This window comes from Sturnira hondurensis, unplaced genomic scaffold (genome assembly GCF_014824575.4).
Source record: "Sturnira hondurensis isolate 20B ecotype Veracruz unplaced genomic scaffold, ASM1482457v3 Scaffold0017436, whole genome shotgun sequence".
Lineage (NCBI taxonomy): Eukaryota > Metazoa > Chordata > Mammalia > Chiroptera > Phyllostomidae > Sturnira > Sturnira hondurensis.
In genome coordinates this window covers 1,025,107-1,038,988 of record NW_028090067.1, presented here as the reverse complement: position 1 = coordinate 1,038,988, position 13,882 = coordinate 1,025,107, and the positions used below count along the sequence as shown (strand labels likewise).

The following is a 13,882-nucleotide window of genomic DNA, read 5'->3' as shown; positions in this document are numbered from 1 at the left end:
GCAAATAGAACGTATACCCAACAGTAAAGAAGAAATAAAACGGCCTTTGTTTACAGATTACACGATCATCTATGTAAAAAATCCAAAAGAATTGAACCTCAAGGGAAGTTTGGGGCAGGGTTCCTGGTTTCTGATTAAAAAAAAAACAAACGGGAATAACAGAATTTGAGAAGAAAAAAGCCAAATAAGAGACTAAGGCTTATGATTAAACTGGCTAAAAGATTCACATGGGTACTTGGTCTAAGACAGTGTGTCCAGGCTGGGCAGGAGGGGATCAGTGGATTCCCTGGGGACATCAGAGGGAAGGTCTGCCCGGAGCACCTGGAAGGCTAGATGCCAGGCCCAGCCACTTGTGTTTGCTCAAAGGTTCCTGTCACCAAGAATGACAAGGAGGCCACGGAATGCGGGATATGAAAGGGTCACGTGGACTACAGACTGGTGATGGCAGTGGGGTGGGATGAAGCACCCTGATCCCCTATTAGGTCACCAGGTAGGAAAACCCCAGGATATCTGAGGGGAATTTCCTGTAGTCCCACGGTGCTGTTTTAGAGTCACAGTTCGTTTGTAGAAAACAAAGAATGGGTTATTTCTTATAGAACACGCTGATTCTAAAACAAAATAACAAAACAAAACAATTTCACCTCCGCCCCTCGTCAGCCTTTCCCAGACTTGTGAGTACAGTTCTGCCCACAGGTAAGGACAATTTGTACTAAGTACTGTATTCTGTTATCTTCTTTTAAGTTTCCACGATTATTTTATTCCTCTCATTCTTTCCTTTGCCTAACTTTTTAAATTTTTACAAGTAAAAAAAAAATAATAATAAAGCAGCAGCACTCTTATTTTTAACTTTTGCTGCCATCCTCTGGCTATCTTTCATTATTGCACATGAAAAGGGCATCTCAGAACTGCTAAGTCATCAAAACAGGGGCAAGTGTAGGGAAAGCACATTAAAAAAAATTGCACAACATTCAAAATGGTGCTTAGGATCTTAAACACGAATCTAGTACATGCTATGTGTCTCTTATGTATCAGTGTTTATGCTTTAAAATCTTACCAGTCTGTGTCTCTGCTTATTTTAGTAGTTCCTCATTTCTCACCCTAGTTCCCGCTCAGATGCGCACTTACTCTGGGAACACCTTAATGTTGACCCGACTTGCCGGTTAGTGTCCATTAAGGCTGATTCTGTGGACACTTGAGTTCAGTGGACTCCAGAATCAAAGGTGCTCAGGACACTGAGCCTGTCTGCAGCAGGCCCGCAGCTTAAAATTTCTTCCTAAAATTTCATTTTGGCCTAGAACTTGTCATATTGGTGCAAAGCGTTTTGACTTTTCCTTAGTGGTAAGAATGAAAGAATACAGCTTTAAGAGGAGTAATATACTCACAGCCTATTTACAGGGCCTTATTTTTTGATGAGAAATATACGTAATCATCTCCTTGCCACCTGTCTCTACCATTCTAGCCCTTTTCTGTTACTTGTTTCCACCTTGAATCAAATCTGATCATTCCACTCTTTTCTTTCTAAATAGTTCCATCAATCATTGGTTGCTCTCGGTTTTATATACAACATAGGAGTGAAGTCACATGGTCCTAAACTTTTTCTGCCTGACTTATTTCACTTGGCACGAGAGTCCCAGCCCCATCTGTGCCGACCGACTGGCAGCGTTTCACCCTCTCTTGTGGCTGAGCAGTGTGCCATTGTCTGTGCACATCGTCTTCATCCACCCATCTATCAGAGGTCGCTTTGGTTGTTTCCATGTCTCGGCCACAGTGAATAAGTGCTGCAGTGAACATAGGAGTGTTTATATATTTGTAAATATATGTTTTCATTTTTTTTGGTAGATACACAAGAAAAACAAACCAACAAAAACTGGATACAGACAGTGGTATGGTGGTTACCAGAGGGAAGGGAGTGGGATATATAGTGATGGAAGAAGACTTGACTTTGGAAGGTGGGCACACAATGCAATGTACAGATGATGTGTCCTATGATACATTGTACACCCGAGACCCATACAGTTTTATCAGTCAATGTCACTCCAATAAATTTAATTTAAAAAATTGGGTAAAAATATTTAAAAAATTGGAAATAAAACATTGGGTTCCTATGACTTATAGGTTAATATGCAAACTTGTTTGAAGACCCTTGGTGAACCAGTCCCAACCAATCTGTCTGTACATTAGAATCAATTTCAAGATATAGGGTGCTGTTTAGATCCCATATCAGGGCACGTAAACCAAGTAAATAAGAGTATCTGGACATGGAACCATGGGGGTAGTGAAATAAAACAAACCAAAACCTCCTTAGGTGATTCTGATACTCAGTCAGTGCTGTGACACTCAGGCCTAAGGTGTAGCTCATTGGTTCTCCTAAGGTGCATGCGGAGCACATGAAGAGCTAATGAAATTAGATTGCTCAGTTCTACCCATAAAGTTTCTGATTTAGTAGGTTTGGGATGGGCCCCTATGATGAGCCTTTCTATCAGGTTCCCAGGTGATGCTGAGGTTGCTTGTCTGGAGACCATTCTCTAAGAACTGGCTTAAAGAGTGGGTGAAACTTGGCTGTGCTTTGAAAGTATCTGAGGCCCACGTTCCACAGCACTAGCTTCTGCTGATTCAACACACTTACTAATATCACACTGTCTCTGCTAAATTATTTAAAATAAATGACAGGTATCATAACAAGACTGCGAGATCTTAAGAAGACGTCTTGACCTATGTCTCAGGATGTTGACTTAATACTGTTACTATCTGCCATCACCTCTTGGATGTCCTATTTCCTTTGTAGAAATATTTGATGGATCAGAGTAAACGTGTGCTATTTGATTTTAAAGAACTTATTGGACAAAGGCTGAGGAAGAAGAGATAGTTGGGAAAAGGAGGAGAATCAAAGAAGACTCAAAAGAGAATCAGAGAAGGAAAAAGAGAAGCAAGAGAAAAATACTTTTCAAGAAATAAAACATGAAGAGTTTGGGATTGAAGACAAAGTGAAGATTATGAGGTAAGATTATCTTTAAATGTACTTTATAGAGTAAGTATTCTTTCTCCTTGTACAAATTGGCAGGTACTGAATTCAGTATTTCTTCTTAGTCTAAAGCTTTTTATTAATTGGACTTTAGTATAATTTTCAGAATAGTAAATATGTTCATATGTCTCAGTAGTTAAATAATTTAAACCAGTATTTAGGAAATAGCATTCTTCCCATCATCAAAAACTTCCACTTACTTTTCCCTGTTCCTAGAGGTAAGTACACACTTTCCAGTAGCCTTTTTTCTGGGTAGGTATCCTTCCAGACCCTACTTTATGTAAATATAAAACACATGGACACGTTATTTCTGCCTCCACCCCTTTACTGCATAAAAGAGTCCATAATCTGTACCCTGTTACGTGCTGTACAGTTTTCTCATAACATAATCTTAGATATATTTCTGTATTGGTATATAGTATGCTTTCTCATTCTGTTTCAACTACGTATTTCGCTATTGTTTAGAGGCTTCCTGATATCGTATCCTGAATTCTTGCCACCCCTTTCATATAGCAAATTGTTATCCTGTCATCTGTGTAATAGATTTTGGTTTATCAGTTGGATCTAAGTAGATTTAAGTCATTTATTCTTCCCAGGTAGATTCAAGTGTTCTACTTTTTTCTCTTTGAATTTCTATCATAACCACCAAACTCCCCTGAGGCAAATGGGTGCCTCTGACCAGCTGGCCCAAAGTGGTGAAAGTTAAATTTGGTGACAAGCCACATATAAGCAAATGCAAGAGATGATTATATTCCAAAATAAAATACAAATAAAATATAACATTTTTGATAAACTGACCCCCACACATCTCTCTTATTCCTTGTCTAGCTTCCATGTACTTTTATAAAAAGAATTTGCATAAATTCAGAAAACTAGATTTTGTTAAGACATATCACTCTTTATAATCCTGCCTAATTTTAGTTACAACATTCCCATGCCACCAGGTTGGTGGCACGCCCATTTTCAATTATAATTAGGCCCCTTCCCCAGGGTCATATCAGAATGAGTGTGGTACCTCAAAACTTGAGGTCATTTTAACTTTGGTTCAGGGTGGTAATAGATAGTTGTAGTACTTATCATGTAATATTATAATATTATAATGATCCATTACCTTTTTTTTTACTCTGCAATGAGTGTCTCTAAGGGAGGATTCCTACATTATTCAATTCTGTATCATAGCATGAAACATAAATGTTTTGGGAATAAATCTTGGTTCAGGAGATATAACTAATGATTTGCAACAACTATACCATTTGCAGTCATGATTTCCATATGAACACAGAAAAAAAAGTAACAGAATATATTATAATTCTTTGGCTTGTTTCCTTTAGCCTTACCCCTAATTTATTTCTTATTTCATGTTCTGTACTGATGCTTAATTGGCACTGATTATGTTTATTCAGCTCTGAGACATGTCTTCTCAGAAAAAAGATGCTCCCGCGTAATGCTCCTCTTTGGGCTTTGACCACCACGTTTCTCCTAAGAAAACTCTCTTCTATATGCATCACCCCTTGGACATTTTCAATCTACCATCCTTTACTGAATCCGAAACCCAAGGTTAACTGACTGATTATGTATATTAGTCAATGATAGCTTTGGTTCTAACTGAGGACACATAATTCCCAATTCAGATCATGTCCCAGTTAATTATGCCGTGTCCCTGATGTAACCAATTCCATTTTGTAGTTCATTACTTCCCTTTAGTGTGGAAAGTCTTTTCTGGTTAAGTCAGTCTTTCATTTTCTTATAAAATCCACTCTTTGACTTTTTCCTAGGGTATTCCCATAACCAAACACATTTTACACCCTTTTAGTACACAATTTAATCTTTTCTTCTTTTCCCTATAACGCCTACATGAAGCCCACTCAGAGCAACCTCACTGTAACAGTTTCAGTTCTCAAGTCTCTCAGCCCTTGAGTGCTATGAAACTCTCTTTCAGGATTTTATTTCATGAACTTTATTTCACATAAAAATGTTATAAGTGTTTATTGAGTGGCTGTGGATACAGGGATAGAGATCAACTAGAGAAAAAGGTTTATTCTTTAAGATTTTGGAGATCCAAAAACTATTTTCCTCCATGGAGACCTGAGTTTGTGGATCAGGGGCTCCAGCAAATCAGTTTTCATTGATGTTGTCTTCAAGCGTTTCCTTGATCTGTGATAGTGGAAAGAATAGAAAATTAAGATGGACTTGGTTTCCTGAGCAGTGATGATTCCCTCTCTTAGATGTGGGTAGTACAGTGCACCTATGAAACCAATCAGTATAGTGGGAAACAAGAGCCATTACTTATGATTATCAAATGAGCAATCCTATGAACTTTCTGAGGTTTAATGGTGGCCCTCTGCAAACAAATGCATTTTTCTATAATAAGTTGTACTAAGAGCAATATCGTGTCTATGAAGAATATTGAGCTAGAATTTTATGGAGGAGGTTTGAGGGACAAGACAAAGGGGTTCTGACTGCATTTGGGAAGAGTGTGAATTGCTTACCTTTGCTGCAAGGAGCATTGTACTCAGCAATTGCAAATTCACCTGAACAAAAAGAAAATTAGGTGAAGGAAGAGGGCTAGCAAACATTTATGGGATACGGGGCAGTGATAGGATATTGTGGGAAAAATTGTATTGTGTCAGAAACATCAGCATCATTCATTTGATATATTGCTGGCTGCCTTATATTGTTAACTTTTCAAATATAGTTATGTTATGTTTCCTCTTACCTTATACTTCTGAAGAACAGTTCAGTGTTGTACTTATTTAAATCTAACATTAGATTAGTTGTATAGTTGATTTAGTTCAAGAAAAGGGCACTAAGTATCCTATAGGTGTTTCGTATTAGTTGATATATTTATACTATAGGCAGTTTCTACAATGTATGGAGAGAGGACAAAAAGAGGAGAATCAGACTTGATAGAAACAAAACAAAGCTGTGAGACCTATTAATACAATAAATTGCCCCTACAGATTTCTGAAATCTAAATTTTTGTTTGTGATCAGGATTTAATTTCTATGTGAAAATTGCTCACACTCACCAGTCTCATAGTAATCGTAGACTTTCACTATGGCTGGTTTCAGATCTCTTACTGGGATATCTTGCAGAACTATGAAGGACAAGCTCAGTGTCTGATTTGTCACCTAGAAAGCAAAAGGGAATTAAATGAGCTTCATTTTCTCTTCTTGGGATGAGTTTAAGTATTCATTTGCTTTTTGAGGAAAAAAAAACTTTTTACAAATTAACTAGCAGGGACCTTAAATCTTCAGAGAGCTCCCAGAGTAAAAGAGCCCCCCTAAAAATTGCTTCTTAAGTAACTAAAACAATTCATATATTCCCATCAAAGCCAGTATATGACTTTGTTCATAGGGGGAGAATGACATATGATTTTTATTGGTTAAATAGCTATATTCATTTTCGAATTTCCAGAGATTTGGCATAGTTTCGTTTCTTTATCTTGTAGAAATACTTGTGTGTTGACTCAAAAAGGAAGATAAAAGGTCAATCATTGTAGCCTTGTTTAAGTTTCATAAAGTTGTAAACTATAATGTATTCATCAATCTCTAAATGAATAAACTCTACTACAGCGCATAACTATTAAATTACATTACCTTAATGGTAGTCTGGTCTTAGTACTTTATGACCTAAGTCCTTGTTGAGATTGACAGTATTTTCCCCTTTTATATTGTTGATGTTATTGATATAACAATTGACTAATCCCATGTTACTGTCTTACATTACTCATTGTCTTCAAGATAACTTGAGGACATAGTAAGCACATTTTCTGGAGAATTTCTTGCTGGCGGGGTCCTAGAAATATTCATACTCTGATATTATAATAAGCCACTTCTTAACATAGTCCTAGGTGAAACATATATGAAGAAGGAGAGGAGAACATTTACGGGAATTAATATTAGAATTCTCAAATATTTAGCATGGAAGTAATGCCTCCAGAATGCCTTTCTTCACTTCTCAGATCCCCTCCTGGTTTTTTGCAACTAGACTGACAGGGCTCTCACCTTATCCAGGTAAACCAGGACGTGGCTGCTGCTGACTTCTGTCCGGCTCACGTTGTTGGAGCTTTCAAGCTAAAGAAAAGTAAGACATTACAGATGAGAATGAACAGAAGGAAGCTCTGGGGAAGCTCAGAGGGAAGAACTTTTGTTACCAAATTAAACCCAAGGGTCACGTTTATTCCAATATTTTTGTAACTAAAGGCAATAATGTGGTAAAATGAAAAATAAAAGGTAATTGGGATGCAGGGCTTAATATTAGTAAAAATCATGGCCTATGAGTAGAGTTGATTTATTTGAAGAAAAGAGAACTAAATATTCTAAACTTGGGAGTTACCTCTATTTCAAGGTATAATTCACATTTTATTTCTTAATAAAGGAGATTTTTTTCTTCGTTTGCTTGCTCAAACTTAAAGCAATCTCATTTTGTCCAAACTTCTGTAATACTTATAGTTTATATCAATCTGTTGTCTTCATATTTTTTCACTGGTTCATAGGTAGATGCTGTACTTTCAAGATAAGGAAAGTAGGAACCTGCTGACCTTTCCCCCCTAGCAGGCGTGGCTTCCAGCAGGGTGTTATGCACATGGTGGGCACCAATAAAACACGCCATTATATTTCTGCATTGGGGGAAAGTGCCAGTCTTTCACAGAGGCCGATTTAATAAGATTATAATATTTACATTGTCTTAGTTTGGAGATATATAAAACAGTAAATAAAATAGGGAATCCTAGGCTCATAATAAACCTACCATCTTCACTGTTGGTTTCAGGGGAATGAAGCCAGATACCATCTTCACATCCACAATCGCCATGTTGGAGGCAGGACGTTTCCCAGTGTAGCTGAAGATCCAGGGGGAAAAGGGAGAATTGGGATTTTGTTATTAAATAGTCTTTAAAATTTTTTTCTACAGTAAGCACTCAGCAGCCCTGAAAGGTACATGGGAATTTTCCTACGTATCCTACCCAAGTGGTTCAGAAAACTGGCTCTGCCTTAGAATCTTCAGGGATCCTGTTAAAGCCACAGGGAGCAGGCCTACTTTAGATGTGACAAATTAGAATTTCACAGGCGTGGACTCTGCGGATGTGTGTTTGATGAAAGCTCTGCAAATGATGCATAACTGTGCATGAAACCTCTACTCTATGTCAGTTTTTGGTTACATGTACATTATCTTAACTTTTTACCTGAATACTGTCTCCAACCTGGCTATAATATTCTTGGGAACAGATACTTTTTTTTGTCCATTGAGGCATTTTGTTTCCATGTATGTATTATATCCCTACAAAAAGAATCCCAGGGTTTTCCTGCCTGTGTGTGTTCGTCTTGCTTCTTCATGGTCCTTGATGCCCACTGAGGTTGTCAGTATAACGAAACCAAACTGACGGGACGGAAGCAGGTTGTTCTGCCATTTTTCTGGATCTTTGAGTTGCACATCAGATCTGGGGCTGATTACTCCACACTTGTTTAACCTGCCTGTGCAGTTCACAACAATTTTTCCCAGCTCTGTGGTCATCAATAATTTTAAATTTGTCCATGTATCCATGCTTCATAATCACAGTTAGAAACCAGACAATGACTTTGGAGCACAGCCTAGTAAGAACCTGGCATTTGCCTCTCTTTTCAGCATTGTTGATACTCAGACAATATCAGCCAGGACATTTATGCACACCATTATGGTGGCATGAAAAGATGGTGGAAAAATAGACATATTTTTCTAAGTCCTGTAGCTATTTGAATGTTGTTGTATATATATTTTTTCCTAAGCTGATTTTTGGGTATATAATCTGATATTTAATTACTGCCAGTAGAAATTCTAACTAAAGAGTCATGACTAGCTTTCTATTCATGTGTTTCAAGAATTCCTCGTCTCGCTTTTCTTCCCTCGCTGCTTAAAGACTGGCCTCCATCACGAAGGACACAATATCCAGACCAACACATTACTTCAGCAGGAACAAACGGTCACTGACATCCCGCACCCTGGGAAGGCAACAGTACCTGAAACAGAAATTTGGGAAAAACTAGCCAAAATGTGTAAGACCACACCAGGTGTCATCCTTGTGTTTGGACTTAGAACCCATTTGGGTGGTGGCAAAACAATGGGCTTTGGCATGATTTATGATTCCTTGGATTGCACAAAGAAAAATGAACCCAAACACAGACCTGCAAGACATGGCCTGCGTGAGAAGAAGACCTCAAGAAAACAGAGAAAGGAATGCAAGACCAGGTTGAAGAAAGTCAGGGGGACTGCCAAGGTCAATGTTGCTGCTGGCAAAATGGGCTGGAGACTGGACAACAGAAGGAGTGAAAGTCATCGGTGACTTGATCTGTGGTGATGATGGTGCTGTTTTCATGAGAGGATTCATAAACTGAGAACTTTAAAAAAAATGAAACAAAATTCCCCATCCCTGTTCTGGATAGGGCAAGAATAATATAGTATTTCATTAATACAACAGTATTTGATTAATACTACTATAATAATATAGTAGAATAAAATTAGGGTGAATCATTTCATTGTGTTGAAATCAGAAACTCAGGTCAAAAGCAAGGAGGATATTCTTTCTTTAGTTATTATTGAGGGAAATTAATAACCTTTAGATACTGAGGTATGACAATAATAAATTCTGGATGTAAGGGATGTAGAATATAAACCTCATCACAGAAATCCTGTATCAATGTGAGAACACACGACTTTTTTGATAAATGTAGTGCAAACATTTGCCACTTCAATGCTCTGCTTAATGAGGAGGTCTGGGAAGAAGACTGGTTGTTATACTCAGAACTAAGTGATTCAGTTAAGCCAGTCTTACCTGACATTCAGTGAGATCTGGAAGCTGGTGTGGGCTTGGCGTCCATCACAAGTTTGGGGCAGAGTCTGCACCTCCAAAGCAAATGGGAAGTCTTCTCTTTCTGGGAGAATATTGTATTTCAAGGATGTCTGTGGAAGATCAAAGACAAAAATCTTGTTTCTCCCTTCCCCAGTATTTCTCCCAACTTCCTCACCTCTTTTTGGGTTGTTCCATCATTTCCTGAATTTTCAGTGAGAATGGTTATTTTGAAAAAATATTTTATTTATTTGCTTTTAGATCGAGGGGAAGTGCAAGAGAAAGAAAAGGAAGGAAACATTAATATAGGAGGGAAGCATCAAGCAGTTGCCTCTCACATGCTCCCCACTTGTGACCTGGCCCACAACCCAGGCATGTGCCCTGACCAGGAATTGAACCGGCGACCTTTCATTTGCAAGCTGGCGCTGAATCCACTGAGCCACACCAGCCAGGGTGAGAATGGTTACTGTTGACCCTCTGCCCTCATTAGAGTCTCACCTGCAGGTAGACACACCCTTCTCCTGTTGCTGCCACGCTGTATTCTCCAGGCACCTTTGGCAACGCGATCTGCTGTAGTAGCAAGCGGTTGTTGTTGTCTACTTGGAAATCTGTGGAAAATGTCCCTGAAGATCGGATGGTTACTTGTACAGCCTTCCCAGTCCTGGTGAAAGTGGCGGCTCCATATTTAGACAAAGCGTGGAGAGCCACCACTGTGTCCTGAGGGAGACAAGTGAGGAACCACTTAAGTATGATGAAGCTTCCAGGCCTCAGAGGCCCATGTTAGTGGCCACACAGGGGCTTTGAGTTCCAATTTTGGATTTTCCTCACTTCTTAAACATTGGAGTTCTAATTTCAATATTGGTTATAATCCTCAAATAGATGACAGCACTGTAACATTCACATATCTGCCTTGGACTATACGCCCTAAAGCTTGTTTTATTCCCCAGAAAATTGATCCTTTTCTCTGTATAAATATACATGGGATATAAATGTAGAAGACATATGTGAATGGGAATCATTTATTGGCATTAGCTGTTTGCCTGATATATATATATATATTTGGTGAATAATGATTTTTCTTCATCAGACCAAAAGTTTTTTGGGTCAGAAATATTATAAAGCTTAGTCATAACTGTGCTGTGCATTTTTCTTTTGGATAATTCCTAAGTATTAATTACCTTGTATATTAAAAATCTAGATTACCTACACAACAATTTTCTTTTCACTTTCAATATACATATTGAGAAAAAGAACGAAAACAGGTTCAGCTGCCAATCTGTAAGCACTTGAACACTGCACAGCTGTGGTCATACCTGCCACCACCCAGCCAAAGGTCAGCCGGGCTCTCACCCTCAAATTAAATTCTGCCCTGCTGTGGAGGTCAGTGCCCTGAAAGAGCCCACTGTTTTTTGCAGCCATGATCAAGATCATGTTTCAGTTTCCCCCAAGAAAATAATAATTAACAATAATTATAATGATCTCCTTGGTATGTTGACATTTTTATTTGGCTTTTCCTTTTTTACTGGAAGTTTGAATTCGTCTATTCATGCTCCTACTTTCAATTCTCATCAACACTGAATGTATATGACATCCTTTAAATAACATATTTATAAGAAATGAATGCTAACTATTCTAACAACATTATTCAGTTTTTTTCCCATTCATATGGAGAAACAAAACATCAAGTACAATGAAGAAAGGATGGAATGCCATCTTTTCATAGGTGTATAGGCTAACGCCTAAATTCCCTGAAGATAAATTCCACATATTGATGAATTTTTTAGGTATAAAATTCATACCTAAAGTTAGGCTCAGGAGATTGGGTCAACAAAGACACTTCTTTATGCTTCCATGAATAAGTAGACAGAAGAAGCATGAAATGTATCTGTTATAGAAGAAACCAGTTAAAGGAGACCTAAGAATGAAGGGATTTTCAGGGAGAGATTATTGGGAATAATATTTTGAGTAGTATTCCTGGGAATATTTTGAAAGAACCTCTTATAACTTCCAAAAGATTGATAGATTTTAAAATTCATTCTGCTATGGCTACTGATAGAGGTGCCCTGTTATTGCTATAGGGGGTAGAGTTGTTACTGGGAAGAAGGCACTGTGATAGTAACACAGGAATGTGCACAGAATTTTTGGCATTTTCTTTGTAGCTCTCTTTGACTTTTACTTTTCTTTACTTTTTAAAATTGAAATATAATAATAATAATAATTTTTTAACTTGTTAGAATATTTTTAAAAATTTTAAATTTAATTATTGTTCAAGTACAGTTTTTTGTCTTTTACTCCCATCCCAGTCCACCCCCCTCAGTGCTCCCCACCTCCCTCCCATTTCCACCCCTCTTAGTTGTTGTCCATGTGTCCTTTATATTTGTTCCTGTAAATCCTTCCTCTTTTTCCCCTGAAATTCCCTCCCCTCTCCCCTCTGGTCACTGTCTCCCTGTTCTCTATTTCAGTGTCTTTGTTTTTATTTTGCTTGCTTGTTTGTTTTACTTTTCTTTATTTCTTACTCTCCCTGAATTCTAATAATATTTTCCTCATTTCAAGTTATTCTCACCTTTACGTTTTATTCTTAGGTATGTTTTTCTCTTGTTCAAACCTTCTTATATCTAAAGTAAAGTAAGATGTTCTGGGAAACTGTTGTACTAACCTGGGTGGAGGAGAAGCCCCCCTGAGAGTTCTGTTGCTTTGTGATCCACTTTACAATGCGCGATGCAGAAGTCAGGTCCTCCGAGGTTGGGGCAGGGTTGGCCAGTAGGTGAGCGAGGAGCACGTAGGACGTCATCTCCACCTCCGCAGAGGGAGCCTGGGGTTTGTAAAAATACTCCGCTGGTGCCTGGGGTTTCTGAGGGCGTGCCCAGTGAACAGAATTATCTGGGGGTGAGAAAGATAGATTTATAAAGGACTACATATTCACATTTGATTTAAGGTGAAAGTACCTCAGCCAGAGCTGAAATGAGGGCTGCATTGCTATGATCCCCTCTTGAACTTTATCTAAATGATTTTCTTCTCTGTAAACACGAACATGGCTTGTTTCAGCCAGGCAGGTTAAGGAAGAAGATGTTGCTGGAGTCAGAAAGCCCACAGCCACCTAAGTTTTCAAACGGTTGCAATCGCTGGGTTGGTGACAGAGCAAAAGAGCAGAGCAAGTTCTCTCACTGGTGGTTGTGCTTTCTGATTTCTGACATTTCCCAGACCTAATCTGAGGTTCATTAAGTTTTTTATAAAGCTTGCCTTTGCAGGGGTGTCCAACCTGGGCTGCACGTGCCCCAGGATGGTAACGAATGTGGCCCAACACAAAATCGTGAGTTTATTTTAAACTTTTTTTTTTTTGCTCACCAGTTTTCATTAGCGTTTGTGTATTTAATGTGTGGCCCAAGACAACTCTTCTTCCAGTGTGGCCCAGAGACGCCGAAAGGTTGGACACCCCTGCTAGAGGCTTCCTGTGAAGATTACAGATCACTTGAGGTAATGGAGTTCATGCTCATTAGGTTGGAAAAAGATGGAGTGATTCTTAAAATACCAAATATTGACAAGGGTGTGAAATAATGGAAAGCTGTTTAACTGCTGTGGGAAATAAACTGCTCTTTGGAAGGCAATATGGCAATATCCAACAGAGGGGAAGGTGTGCTTAGCCTACCATTCAGCAATTGTGCTTCTTGAAGTATGACTTTGAGAAACTCACGTGCATGCACAAGGAGACATGTATGTAGTCATTGCAGCATGCCCTGTCATAGCAACAAATAAACAATAGCCACAAGGAGAGACTTCATATAAATTATGACCTTTTATATCTGGTAATATATTATGTGGCAGAGAAAGCTAATTAACTAGAGTTACAGGCACCCGTGTAGGGGACTTCTGGTGGCATAATGCTGAACTTAAGAAAAATAAAAGACAAACAAACAGATAAGAAAACAAGATGCAGAAATACTCAGAAGTATGATGCTGCTTTATCTAAAGATTGAAAATGTAAGAAATCGGAATATGATTTAGGGATACACACACAGTAAAAATATTAAAGAACTCAG

At 38.4% G+C, this 13,882-nt stretch overlaps 1 protein-coding gene and 1 pseudogene across 1 annotated transcript in view; both read right to left on the bottom strand.

Annotated features, from left to right (window-relative positions):
• Nucleotides 1–4,989: 4,989 nt before the first annotated feature.
• LOC119002132 (alpha-2-macroglobulin-like) overlaps nucleotides 4,990–13,882 on the bottom strand; it is a 45,850-nt gene continuing 36,957 nt past the window's right edge. Inside the window, exons 29-36 of the mRNA XM_037067801.1 lie at nucleotides 12,502–12,725; nucleotides 10,344–10,562; nucleotides 9,831–9,958; nucleotides 7,775–7,865; nucleotides 7,030–7,098; nucleotides 6,051–6,153; nucleotides 5,512–5,553; nucleotides 4,990–5,176 (exon numbers count right to left, since the gene is read on the bottom strand). Of these exons, the coding sequence (XP_036923696.1) occupies nucleotides 5,160–5,176; nucleotides 5,512–5,553; nucleotides 6,051–6,153; nucleotides 7,030–7,098; nucleotides 7,775–7,865; nucleotides 9,831–9,958; nucleotides 10,344–10,562; nucleotides 12,502–12,725 (893 nt within the window). The 3' untranslated portion in view covers nucleotides 4,990–5,159. The remainder of the gene's footprint in view (nucleotides 5,177–5,511; nucleotides 5,554–6,050; nucleotides 6,154–7,029; nucleotides 7,099–7,774; nucleotides 7,866–9,830; nucleotides 9,959–10,343; nucleotides 10,563–12,501; nucleotides 12,726–13,882) is intronic.
• On the bottom strand, nucleotides 7,891–8,710 carry LOC119002134 (40S ribosomal protein S15a-like; annotated as a pseudogene).